General features: G+C 37.6%; 2 protein-coding genes across 2 annotated transcripts; both read left to right on the forward strand.

Annotated features, from left to right (window-relative positions):
• Positions 1–512: 512 nt before the first annotated feature.
• On the forward strand, positions 513–4,376 carry LOC132171048 (uncharacterized). The gene is made up of 3 exons (XM_059582253.1): positions 513–834; positions 2,964–3,303; positions 3,420–4,376. Exons 1-3 carry the CDS (start codon positions 754–756, stop codon positions 4,031–4,033), a joined length of 1,035 nt encoding a protein of 344 aa, XP_059438236.1. The 5' UTR covers positions 513–753; the 3' UTR covers positions 4,034–4,376.
• A 1,212-nt stretch (positions 4,377–5,588) lies between these two features.
• On the forward strand, positions 5,589–13,501 carry LOC132170555 (vacuolar protein sorting-associated protein 35A). Its single transcript, XM_059581572.1, has 21 exons — positions 5,589–5,741; positions 5,846–5,942; positions 6,082–6,205; positions 6,334–6,519; positions 6,906–6,993; positions 7,627–7,683; positions 7,791–7,880; positions 7,990–8,112; positions 8,866–9,000; positions 9,301–9,417; positions 10,014–10,253; positions 10,328–10,393; positions 10,640–10,729; positions 11,226–11,315; positions 11,620–11,709; positions 11,923–11,991; positions 12,081–12,161; positions 12,249–12,356; positions 12,437–12,540; positions 12,704–12,817; positions 12,916–13,501. Exons 1-21 carry the CDS (start codon positions 5,649–5,651, stop codon positions 13,124–13,126), a joined length of 2,373 nt encoding a protein of 790 aa, XP_059437555.1. The 5' UTR covers positions 5,589–5,648; the 3' UTR covers positions 13,127–13,501.
• The last annotated feature ends 1 nt before the right edge of the window (position 13,502 follows it).

The following is a 13,502-nucleotide window of genomic DNA, read 5'->3' on the forward strand; positions in this document are numbered from 1 at the left end:
GTTTCAATAATTATCTATTTTCTCTAATTGGTTGGAATGATGAAAGAAATAATATTTAATTCAAATAGAGAAAAATAAGAAAATTTATTATGAAATGTTTTTTTTTTTATAAAAAATAGTTTTATTCCTTAAATTGAGAGAAAATGGTTGAGAAGTAATGCTCTAAGAATGGCCTAATTTGGGGCAGTTGATTTGGGTCTCTCCGAGTCACGTGTAAATCGAACTTGAAAGCCCACGATGTGCCCGAGGGAATCTACATAACACCTTCCAAGAAGTGAATATTCTAATTATAATTCAAATTCATTGTCCATGCCAGCCTTAGCTCTCAGTCGGGCTACCATGTATCGCTTCCCAAACATGCCCCGAAAAATTTCCGTAAATAAAACGGAAGCTTCCACGACGCCGTTGCAGCGGATCTCAAACTCGTATCCAAACGCGTTTGTTTTGACTGTTTGGCACAGAAGAATCCAAGCTCCCCTATAAATACCCTCTTTCCTTCAACATTTGGTGATTTTGGATCTGAGGCTCCTTCGTCGCCTTCTCCGAAACCCTAGAATTTTTTTTACCCATTTTCAAAGCAGATTTAGCGCGCAGCAATCTGTGTCTTGGATTCTTTTCCCACTAAGGCCAAAGATCGAAACCCTAATCTATAGACCCTCACGGACTTTGTTCGAGCGAAGCTAGGGTTTGAGAGTTAATTTCTAGATCTCAAACCCGCACTGGGTCTCGCCGTTTGATTGACCAATAAAAAGGATGTCTCGGTGTTTTCCGTACCCTCCTCCTGGGTACGTGAAGAATGGGATCCGCGATGAGGCCCTGATCGATTCGATTAAGGTTTGCGTTCAGCTTCGCGCAATCGTGTTTGAGTTTGTAACATGTATATATGTGATAGGTTTGTGTATAGGTTGTACTACAAATATGGGGCGAAGAAGAATATATGATGTATCCAAGAACGATTAATATGTTAACTGGGTTTCTTTGCGCTTGTTTGTACAGTGTTATTAGAGTTTTTAGGCATTTCTGAATATTAAAAGTTTTTGCTGATAGCCCATATAGAAGAACACTTAACATTAAACCATGCAAGAGGTCCCTAAGGACTCTAACCATATTTTGTCCTTGCTTATATAGCTTGGACAATCTGCAAGAATATTGACCTTGAACCCGTTTGAATGGTATGGGCTTTGAATGAGTGTGGGTTTAAGATGATAAATTAAGTGATATTAAAGTAAGGGCGTTGTCTATTAAGATTATGATTTGGTATTATAAGCTATGTGCCCATTGCATATTTGCCGTTATTATGTTGGAAGTTGAAGGGGTCACTGTATCAGAAATATCATGGTGTGGCCAATTTTTAGCAATAAATTTAGGGATTCTAATGTGTCTTGTACACGTTGTTGAGGTGAAAGGGTTCATGGATATGGATTGGTACAAGAAGGGAAAGTATGTAGTGAGTTAAACTTCAAAATTAGGTTTGATATTGCAAGAATTTAGATGATATCGCATGTTTGGTTAAATAACTGTGCGTTAGAAATTTCTGATGAAATTCACCCACTGATAAATGTTTTGATGGATGATATTGTTTAGAAGGGAGTCTCGGAGATGCAGAAGAAATAGGAAGATGGTTAGTAATATGAAGGTCTGGATTTTGGATTTATGCCAGACATGTGAAATAAGCAAGGATTAAGGAGCTTGAAAGCAGTTGAATTGTTGCCTTAAATTTGATATAGACCTTGGAATGAATATGGGGATTTAAGATGATAAATTCAGTGATAGTGAAGTAAGGGAGGCCAGTTGAGTGGTTGCTTTATTTTTATATAGACATGGAATGAATATGGGGGTTTAAAATGATAAACTGAGTAAGTATGGGAAACCAGTTGAATTAATTTCATATGGACTTCGAATGAATATGTGGGGTTTAAATGATAAATTGAGTTATAGGTTAAGTAAGGGCTGTGCTTATTAAGATCATGATTTTGGTATTTTTAGCCGTGTGCTGCTCTGAATGTGCTGGAAATTGAATTGATCTCTGTATGAGAGGTGATTCGGTGTGATCAATTTTTTAGCAAGACTTATTTCTAGTTTCTAGTGTGTCTAGTTGTTACTGGTATATTGCTAGTTTGACTGGTTATTACCAGTTTTGCATGTGAGATGTTGTGTGCTATTTTGAAAGAAATTGAAGAGAAGTCTTGTTTGGTTAACCTCTTACGCGTTGTCCCCTTTTGGATTCATGATTCTCAGTTTTTCAAAAAAGTGAATCTTGCCCTTTGAAGCATAGATAAGTGGGTGGAACTTAATTGACTAATGATGAAAAGACTTGCAAAGCTAAGTAGGCTCTTCTGATTTAAATTTTAAGTTTTCTACCAATGGTGAGAGGCAAATTTCTTGCACGTGCCTTGGAAAGATTGCAGGGGTTCATTAGCGCATATTGGCTGATGACTCAGCTGACTATTTGGTCTAGGTTGTAGTTCTAAGTGGCTTATCAAGTATTATTTAGTCTTGAAGCACAAATGTGTGTCTGATAAATAACTTTGTGATTTGAGGGAAAGAAATCTTTTAGTCTGCTGCTGGATCTATTGGATAATGTGTTATAGCTATTTCATCCCTCTTAAGACTAAAGTTTATTTCCCTGGTTTGTAAGAATGCCATGTCTGGCTGACATTTGTGCTCAAACTTTGTAATTCTCCTTTTTCCATTTGTTATGGTTGGAATATAATTTTTTTCTTGATGGCTCGTTCTTTGAGTTTGATCTAAAATGCCTCCCAATTGTGGGTCCTGTTGCCTTCAAAATTATTGTGGGTCCTGTTGCCTTCAAAATTATTTTATGTAATACACATCTGAGGAAAACAGAACCTATTTATGTACCTATGCATGTTGTATTCTCTCTACACCTTTGCTCTTGCTTGCTTTATGGTCTTCTCCACTTCAATATGTTCCCATATTGATGGTGATTCTGATGGTTGAAGATCCAAAGGGAAGAAGAGAAGGCCAGAAAAGAAAGGAAGAAAGAGAAAAAGCGGGAGAAGAAAGAGAAGGAGAAGGCTCGGGAGAAGGCCCGAGAAACTGGAAAAATTGATAATAAGAAGCACAAACACAAGAAAAGGCACAGGGAGGAAAGGAGCCAAGAAGATCAGAAAGGAGGGGACCCTCACAAGAGAAGAAAATATGAAACAGAAAATCTGGAGAAGAGTAGCCTTACTGAAGAACATGGTCACCCGGTTGGTTCCCAGAACTCATCTGATAGCACCTTGAACAGCAACAAAAGGCAGAAGCAGAGCTTGTCCTCTAATGACAAGCATAATTCTGGTGAGTGTCATTATGCCTCTTCCTTTCCTGGGGAAGGCTGTTTACTTGTGGGGTTTGTTAGCTTCACAGTAACACTGATATTCTTTCTTCAACTTGTTATTATTTATTATGTAAAGGAAGCGTTTTCCGGATCCGCTTGCCTCTGCAAAGGCACAAAGATCCTGAAGTGTTACCCAGCAAGGAACAGCCTTGCTCTTCCTCGGGAAGGACTGAGGCTGCCTTTGCTCAAGGGGTGTATGAATCTGATCCTAGACCTGGCAGAGACCCGGGAGAACATTGCTGTTCTACTTCTGGAAATGTGGGCCAACAACTCACTTTCAAGCTCAGCAAGGAGCCCTTCCCTTCCTCCCAAGCGCTCAGCAAAGAGCCCCTCCCTTCCTCCCAAGCGCTCAGCAAAGAGCCCTTCCCTTCCTCCCAAGCATCCAAAATATCTGCTCACAAGGCTGAACCAGCCGCACTACCAATTGCATCTGGCAGTGGATCTTCCTCGTTACCATCTCCCCTTCGAGACCTAATACAGAATTGGGTTTCACCTCCTATTCAAAGCGAATGTTTTGAATCTGATGATCTGGAATGGCTGTTCGAGTCAAAGCAGAATGGCAACCAAGCAGTTGAAAGAAACAAAGTTGGCACTGATGGCTTGTATGTTCAAAACTCAACACCTTGGCCACGTGCTAGCTATTTGCCAGAGGCTGATATATACGCATTACCATTCACAGTGCCGTTCTGAACTGTCTGAAATGTTTCTGGAATGATTGGCTAATGAGGAGAGGAGAGGAGCTGATGAGGGAGATTCCCATTTCCTGCTTGTTTAATTCTTCTCGGTGCTGCAAGTGTGAAGAGGTTGTTTCCAGCATTTCAACTGTTCCCTGCTTTTAAGAGTCTGGAGCAACTCTAGCTGTACTGGGTGGGATCAAATTTTGTGCGAGATATATTAGTTACAGAAAGAAACATGGGTAGAGTTTGTCGAATGGAATTATTCTTTTTGTAGGGAGATAGTATATCAATGTGCACCACAGGTTCAATTCTTTCAATCAGTAATACTACTAATATATAGTGATCCAATTTTCATTTTCTCATGTTTTATATATATATACATATATATAATATTTTTAACACGGGTTAATTGGGACGGTCACATAAGCAAGTTGAAAGTGCAAGTTGAAAGTGTGATATTGATGGAATAAAAATGTGATCTATAATATTATTACTCTTGAGAAAACGGTAATTAAAATAAATATAGTTTTTAAATGTATTTTTTTTATGTGGTAGGGTAGAATGCCAAAACTTTTATGTGGGAATGGTCAATCTTGATGGATGTCGATGTTGATGGAAGATATTACTACGAATTTACCAGTGGAAGGAAGTTTCCTCGTAAAGGCTACAAAAAGAACATTTACGGTTGGGATGGTTAATTGGTTGGTTGGGGGCAACTGGCAACACGCTTTCTACGCAATACGTCCTGAAGTCTCGTACAATTCCTCCCAAGTCCCTGTAACAGTACAGAGGCCAAATTAGGATTTTTTTTTTTTTTTTTTTTACAATGTCCGCATAGGAAGGGAGAGAGATTCGAACTAGTGAGTAGTGACCTCAATTTCATTTGGGACATGCCGAATTAGGATTTTAAATATGAAAGACGAAATTAACAATAAAAAAAATAAAAATTAACGTATAAAAATTTGATTTTAACAATCTTATAAAAAACATTTTGAGGCAAAATCCCCCCTCCCAAACCCTTAATTGTTCCTGCCTCTGCCCGCGTAACTAAAGCCTTAAACTCTGCAAATGTTCATCTTTGAGGGTTTGTTTAAATTCAAGGCTTCTTTTAAAGGGAAATTAGTAAAAACATTTCAGATTAAGAGAGAAATATCATTGGAATCCATAATCGTGGGAGCATTTTAACACATATTAAAATAAAATATCATTAAACTAATTTACAAGTTATGCTTTTTATTACTAAGTTTTGTTATAATTATTGGTGATGTAATACAAGCAGCAATAATTTAAATTTTAATAAAAGTTGAAAAATAAGAGAGAATATGTTTTGATGATTTTATAAAAATAAAAACTAAAAAGGTCAATGATTCAATATTGAGATACATGAGGATTTCATAATTATGATAACTATAATTAATATTTTGCGTTCTTACGAATATCCAAATTGATTCTTCCAATCCAACGGCCATGGGCATCCAGCTTAACCAACGGTCCCAACGTAATCAGGACGTAAACCCCAATACCATCCGATCTCTCCCATCCAAAAATTAGACGGCCAGTTGGGCACAGAACCAAGTCAAAACGCAACGCAACTTCTACGCACAGAGAGAGAGAGAGAGAGAGAGAGAATGATCTCCGACGGAGTCGAAGACGAAGAGAAATGGCTCGCCGCCGGGATCGCCGGTCTCCAGCAGAACGCCTTCTACATGCACCGCGCCCTGGTAAATTCATGACACAGTTTTTTTCCCGTGAAAAATGAGAGAAAATGAAAGAATCTTCGCATTTCTAGCCCTAATTCGGCCGATTTCTCTTAATTGTTCTTCAGGATTCGAACAATCTCCGAGACGCCTTGAAGTACTCCGCTCAGATGCTCTCCGAGCTCCGGACCTCCAGGCTCTCCCCTCATAAATACTATGAACTCTGTGAGTCTTTCTTTCTCCCTCTCTCTCTCTCTCTCACTCTCAGCGATCCGTCTCTTTAGGACTTAGAAATTGGTTCTATATTGGATCGAAACGTCGTCGTTTACGGTTGTCTGTTTGGGGCGTTGTTGCGTATACTCAGATATGCGTGCATTCGATGAGTTGAGGAAGCTGGAGATGTTCTTCAAGGAAGAGACTCGCCGTGGCTGCTCCATTATCGATCTCTACGAGCTTGTGCAGCACGCGGGTAACATTTTGCCCAGATTGTAAGCGACTTTTACGCTCATACCCTTCTCTCTATCTTCGTTTGATTTAAAGCAGACACAAGTATATAACTTTAGCACCAAAATAATTTGTTTTGTCTTGAATTTTTTGACTTTGTGGTCTCCATCAGGTATTTACTCTGTACAGTAGGATCTGTATACATCAAATCGAAGGAAGCTCCGGCCAAGGATGTGCTCAAAGACCTTGTGGAGATGTGCCGTGGCATTCAGCATCCTGTACGCGGCCTCTTCTTAAGGAGTTACCTTGCTCAAGTCAGTAGGGATAAATTACCTGATATTGGTTCCGAGTACGAAGGGTAAGGGAATTAGATGGTTTCTGTGGCTTAGGTTAAATCAAATTTTGTAATTGGGGTGGAGGAAGACTTGATGGGTCCGAGACGGTTTGAAGGTTGGTGGTCTTGAGTCTCTTGACCGCCTTTCTTTGGTTTGATTGCGATGATTAGAACTTGAATGCCGTCATGAGTGGTATTTTAACATCAATGCTATGATGCTATATAATCAGAATTAATCAAATTAGTAAGTACTGAGTTTGTTAAAAAAATTGGGTTAGTTTAGCTCATTTTAGCTAATTCATGTTTTATCATTGCATTCTTTTGGTTGAGCTATAAACCTTTGTGTATTCTATGCTTTTTGACCTGTAGAGTGGCTTGTGAATTGAATGGTTTCTTTTTTACTCTGGCAGAGATGCTGACACTGTCATGGATGCAGTAGAGTTTGTACTCCAAAACTTCACGGAAATGAACAAGCTTTGGGTGCGGATGCAACATCAGGTTGGTTAAATTATCTGTTGATTGTTACCTGTTCTAGTGTTTGGACATGCATGGCACCACAATCAAAGTCGTTAATAGCATGCCTTGGCATGCTTTAGGCTCGAAGACTGCTGAAGCTTTTGTGTATTGCATTTTAGTGGTTCACAAAACGCAGTAAGGCTTAGCTTACAAAGGCTTGTGTTCTTCAAGCTCAAGGCGCTAATTTCTTATTTCAACCAATATTTTCTTTATTGTTTTTAATTATGAATCTCAAGGCACTTGAATCAGGCATAGAGCACTTTTTTTGTTTCCTTCTAATTTCGTAGTGGTAGCCTTCTTTCTTCTTTGTTGTGGCTACTGGTCGCAGTTACCATAGTACCTTGCATTAGATGTTAGTATTTTTCTTTCTTTCTTTTCTTGTGCTTATCGGTTTCCAGCCCTTTTATGAAGAATTGGAAGACTTAGAATATTGAAGTACTTAAGTGTGCCTTAAATCTTAAATAGCAATGACCACCATGCGTGCATGTCATGAAGGTAAAAAATGTGTCATGAGGGCATGATTTCTGGTCATGCAGGTGTTATAGTGCTTGTGAATCATTCATACTCTTAGCTGATCCTGTGTTGAGGCTTGCTGTCGGGCTTTCTGGTCTGCAGGGACCTGCCCGGGAAAAGGAGAAACGGGAGAAAGAAAGGAACGAGCTACGTGATCTTGTAATATGAGTAACCCATATCTGGTAATTTCACTGCAGTGAAATTGTGTACCTAGTCAGTGTATGCTTATAGAATGCTTCTTTTTGTGCACCTTGGATTTACATTAGGTTGGGAAGAACCTGCATGTTCTCGGCCAGGTTGAGGGTATTGACCTTGATTTGTACAAAGATACTGTGCTTCCTAGAGTATTAGAGCAGGTTTGTGCTGTTTCGCTTTGTCTTGTACCTTTTTTGAGGCTTATGATACTTGATTTCGATTTTTTAGCCATCTCATGATGGATTCTTCATCTCAATTGTTGTTTGCCAGGTTGTCAATTGTAAAGATGAGATTGCCCAATTCTACTTGATGGATTGCATAATCCAAGTCTTTCCTGATGAGTATCACTTGCAAACTCTTGATGTACTGTTGAGTGCTTGCCCTCAGCTTCAGGTAGGTGCCACCGTATGCAGTTTTCAGTCTCATTTACCTTCTTTGCTTTTGTATAACTTGCAAATTATTTATATTGTTTCTGGTGTATAACAGTTTAGTAGACAGGTGTTTGTAGATCTTGTTGAAGTGTCTTAATGTTGCTTTTTTTTTCTTTCTTTTATATATATATACTTAAAAGGATTGCCATACTTAGATCTTCTGAAGATACTTAAAAAAACATCCTTCTAAGATCAAGATTTTCTGTGTTCAATAATTCCATTGTAAATCTGGTCATGGAATTTATGTAATAAGTTGACAAGATTGGACATTTTCAATTGCCTCCCTCGGTATGGGTAGTTTCTTTTCATATCTTCTCCTGCATTCAAGATATGGCCCCACTTTATACCCTTGAACTCTTTCCTATGTTTTTTTTTAACCCATCTTGTAAGGCAAGGTCCTTTGTTGAATTCAGAGATTTGAGATGATGGTTGTTTTGGGATTCTAGATCTTAACATGCTGGGCATCGGCCAGGACCTGTTTAGCACCTAGATCATCTAGTGATACAAGTGCATATTGCATTGCAATGGATTTGATTTGCTGTACTTCAACTGATGCACAAAATTTTGATAAAGAATAAACATGTCAATGATATTGCCAAAATAGGCATACTTCCCTTGTTTGGCCAACCAATTTATGTAGTAATTTTAAAAGCAGCAATTTATGTCCTACTGAGTTCTCTTGTTTCTCCCCCTTTTGTAATCTTGTGTTTCTCAGCCATCTGTCGACATCAAGACGGTGCTATCCCAGTTAATGGAAAGGCTGTCAAACTATGCTGCTTCAAGTGCAGAAGTGTTGCCTGAGTTCTTGCAAGTGGAAGCTTTTTCGAAATTGAGCAATGCCATAGGGAAGGTAAATGTTGCATATTCCCATTTAACATTTCAAAGATTGAATTTGGTAATTGACTATTTTAACTATTTTTTATTTATTTTTGACTTTTACTATGCACAATTATTTCCAAGTAGATTACTTATCAAAAATTATTTCCAAGTATATTACTTATCAAAAATTATTTCCAAGTAGATTGACAAAAGATGAACCATACTTAAACCTTTTTTATGCACCTTGCAACATTTTTATCTACTTCTGTGTGTGTGTGTGTGTGTGTTAAGTTCAAGAAGTTGAACATTTAATGGCTATATGTTGATGCAGGTGATAGAAGCACAAGTTGACATGCCTACAATTGGAGTTGTAACTTTATATTCTTCTCTTCTTACATTCACACTTCATGTCCACCCTGATCGGCTTGACTATGCGGATCAAGTGTTGGTAAGCTTCCTCTTCAAGCTGATTTAACACATGCATGCAATTTTCTGGGTTTGCGTTGTTTAGCATCAATGGCTGTAAACAAATATCCGATAATATGCTTGCTTGGCTTTACATGGTCTATATATTTTCACTATTCTTTTCCTCCCAAGAATGGTTAAGATCTACCCTATATATATATATAAAGAGAAAAATGAGATGTAAAGTGTATGCATGGCCCTCTACCCCATCCTCCACTGCTACTGCCACCACTCATGTGCATGCACTGGCAAACAATACTCACACAGACTAGAACAGAGAACGAACCTTTGGTTTTACCTTTTAAATGGGTGAGAGATACGTCTTGACTATGAAAGGCTGATTGTGGAGTGTAATGTGCCACAGTAAGTACTTTGAGATTATAAAGGTTAGTGAGGTTTACAAAGTTGAAATATTGTAATATCTGTCCATCTAGTGGTGTCTTGTTTAGCCGGGACACACTGGTTTGCTGTTGGTTATCATGAAAGTTGTTTAATGGGTTTCTCACAAGGCACGCTAGGGTATTGTTGTAAGTGAAGTTCAGCTTGGAAGTAATACCGTGTCTCCATTTTTTCTTTCAGGGAGCATGTGTTAAGAAACTCTCTGGCAAAGGAAAGATTGTAGACAGCAAAGCAACAAAACAGATTGTCGCGCTCTTAAGTGCTCCACTTGAGAAATATAATGACATTGTCACAGCCTTGAAGCTTTCAAACTACCCCCGTGTTTTGGAATACCTAGACAATGAAACAAACAAAGTCATGGCAACTGTGATAATTCAAAGCGTTATGAAAAATAAAACTTGTATTTCTACTGATGACAAGGTATGGTTTTATTTATTGTTTATCCTCTCCTTTTAGTGTGCTTTGTAATAATGTGGCTTTTTTGTTGTTTACAGGTTGAGGCATTGTTTGAATTAGTCAAGGGTCTTATTAAAGATTTAGATGGGACTCTTGATGATGAGGTAATTTGTAATTCTCTTACTATTTAATGATATTAAACCCATTTTTTTTGTTACTTATAAAAAAAATGATATAAAGTTTTTTAAGCTTATTGTGTAACTTCAACAAGTAATGCTAGATGTTCTTATTTGTAGCTATTTTGTTAATTGTTTCCCTTTTGCATTCTAATATGTTTTTGGAAAATGAGCATTACTGGTAATGTTTCTGAAATTTTGTGCTTGTTCATTTAAAAAAAAAAATACCTTCAGATTGACGAGGATGATTTCAAGGAGGAGCAAAATTCTGTTGCACGTCTTATTCAGATGCTTTACAATGATGATCCTGAAGAAATGTTCAAGGTATTTTACTTATCAAAAAAAGAAATGTTCAAGATATTTTACTTGGTAGAATATTTTCCTGCATGATAGCTTCTCATATTTGTATAAACAATGTTTGGATTCTTAATCTTATTTCTCAAGTGGATCAGTTGGGGCATTCCAAAATGAAAGAGATTTTTAACACAAATGTTGGAGAAATGTAATGTTGTCAAGTATATTGGATTTTTACTCCCATTAAATTATGCTTTCTTATATTTGATGTTCTTGTAACTGGTCATATCTTAGAATTTGGGCTTGAAGTCTAGTGTCTTGTTTCATTTTGTTACGTTGACAAGTTAATTTCTTGTTTGGAACAATTGAAGAGTACTTTGAATGATACAAAGATTTCCTTCTGTTGAGCTTATTCCACCTGTTGAAGTTTAACGTGCAAGTTCTACTGCGTCATTATGTGCTCATTTAAGGGCTTCTTCATGAATGCGAGCACCTTTTTACTGTATTTCCATCTGGTGAATTGCAGATCATTGGTATTGTGAGGAAGCATATCCTGACTGGAGGACCGAAGCGTCTACCATTTACTGTTCCGGCTCTTGTTTTCTCTTGTCTTAAGGTCTGTTTCTGCCTGTCCAACTCTTGCAGCTTGTGGTTGTTTGTTATATATTAATGCTAACAAGTTTTAAGTTTTCAAAATTTGCTGTTGTGATATCATCTTGGGGTATGCATCATGTAATTTATCCAAAGGGGTACGTAGAATGGTTACTCATACTTTGTGCCTTGCGTCGGTAATGGTGGACATATCAAGGATCATTTGTATACATTGGATCATATACTAAGCACCATAAGGCTTGTTTTGATTTTGTGAAGAAAACCTATATTTTTGCACTTATGAGCTGTATGTTGTCTGTAATATGTAGTTGGTTAGGCAGTTACAAGGCCAAGAGGAAAATCCTTTTGGAGACGAGACATCAACTACGCCAAAGAAAATTTTTCAGCTTTTGAATCAGGTAACTTTTACCGAAAGAAATATTTTTTATTTTTTTAATTTTTTTTAATTTTAATATTATTATGAAAATGTTATCTATTTCTTGCGTTTTGTCTATGTTGTTAGGTGGACAATGGTTTGGAGGCTAACATATTAAGTCTACTCCAATAGTTTTGAGTTTATTCTTTCTTCTATCTTATTGTACTTGTTGAAGGTTTCCCGTTTATTATTTCAGACTATTGAGGCTCTGTTAATTGTTCCAGCACCTGAACTTTCATTACGGTTATATCTGCAATGTGCTGAGGTACATGGAATTGTTTGGTTTATAAACATTTGAAGGATAGTTACGCTAAGACATTTGCTAACTTGCACGTCTCTTCTGTTTTCTGTTAGGCTGCGAATGACTGTGATTTAGAACCTGTTGCTTATGAGTTTTTCACCCAAGCATATATTCTTTATGAGGAAGAAATATCAGTAAGTTGACGGATAATCTGGGAACTAGTCCTGTTACACCATTTTTTCTTCTCGTGATCTTTTGCTTGCATTTATTTGCTGCAATAGGATTCCAAGGCACAGGTGACTGCGATACATTTAATAATAGGGACTCTTCAGAGAATGCATGTCTTTGGTATTGAGAACAGAGATACTTTAACGCACAAGGCCACGGGGGTAAATTCTAGAGTTTTATCATCTTTGTTTAACTTTTATAATATATTTCTACTGCTTATGATACCTTTCCTGTTTTGCAGTATTCTGCAAAGCTTTTAAAGAAGCCTGATCAGTGTAGAGCTGTTTATGCGTGCTCGCATCTTTTCTGGGTTGATGATCAGGAGAACATGAAAGACGGAGAGAGGTGGGTTGCCATACATACTCCTACACACACACACACAAAAACAAAAAACAAAAAACTGCTTATGTGTTTGCATCATTATATGAACATATCCTGTTTACAAGAATGATCATGCTCCTCTGAATTTATTATTAACATTTGTTATTATTTTTCAATTTTTAAGCAGAGTCCTGCTTTGCCTAAAGCGTGCATTGAGAATTGCAAATGCAGCTCAACAAATGGCCAATGCAGCGCGAGGTAGCACCGGATCGGTGACACTATTTGTTGAGATACTGAACAAGTAATGGTTTTGCCCGTGATTTTCCCTCCCCCCCTCAGTTGTGTTTCCACATTTTTTCTTCTGAAGCTGGGATTATTTTTTTCTCATTTTGTTTGCAGGTACCTTTATTTCTTTGAGAAAGGGAATCCCCAGATCACTGTTTCCACAATCCAGGGCCTGCTGGAATTAATTACTACGGAGATGCAAAGTGACTCTACTTCTCCAGATCCATCTGCGGATGCTTTCCTTGCCAGCACAATGCGGTACATCCAGTTCCAAAAACAGAAAGGTGGTGCAGTGGGGGAGAAGTACGAGGCCATCAAGGCGTGACTGAGAGAGAGGTTAAAGAACTCCCTTCTTTTAACCAACGAATCAGGTTTATTGCTATACTCCTCATCAGATGCAATGCTGAATTTTGGTTGGCGTCCATTTGTAATTGGAAAATCTATATGCTGACTGTGTCGCATCACTAATACAGCATGCATTAACATAATGTGCTCTACTTTGGAATTTTATTAGTTCTATTTACAAATTTAATAGTTTTTTTTTTTTTTTTCCCTAGAGATTATGTTGATGTATAATATAATATACCTGGAAGGTATCTTTACGAAAAAGCTCTCCATTTGTTAATGCTTTTTGGAGGGTGTTTTTTGTTTGAATAAGTGTTCTAATGCGACATAAAGGTGGATATGTTTTTGAGTGTTGT

The sequence above is a fragment of the Corylus avellana genome, chromosome ca2, assembly GCF_901000735.1.
Source record: "Corylus avellana chromosome ca2, CavTom2PMs-1.0".
NCBI classification, from domain to species: Eukaryota; Viridiplantae; Streptophyta; class Magnoliopsida; order Fagales; family Betulaceae; genus Corylus; species Corylus avellana.

Coding starts and splice junctions, on each gene's coding strand:
- LOC132171048 (XM_059582253.1), top strand. CDS start 754: ATGTCTCGGTGTTTTCCGTACCCTCCTCCTGGGTACGTGAAGAATGGG. Junction 835..2,963: donor CCCTGATCGATTCGATTAAG/GTTTGCGTTCAG, acceptor TGATGGTTGAAG/ATCCAAAGGGAAGAAGAGAA. Junction 3,304..3,419: donor TAATGACAAGCATAATTCTG/GTGAGTGTCATT, acceptor TATTATGTAAAG/GAAGCGTTTTCCGGATCCGC.
- LOC132170555 (XM_059581572.1), top strand. CDS start 5,649: ATGATCTCCGACGGAGTCGAAGACGAAGAGAAATGGCTCGCCGCCGGG. Junction 10,254..10,327: donor GTATTTCTACTGATGACAAG/GTATGGTTTTAT, acceptor TGTTGTTTACAG/GTTGAGGCATTGTTTGAATT. Junction 12,162..12,248: donor TTTATGAGGAAGAAATATCA/GTAAGTTGACGG, acceptor TTGCTGCAATAG/GATTCCAAGGCACAGGTGAC.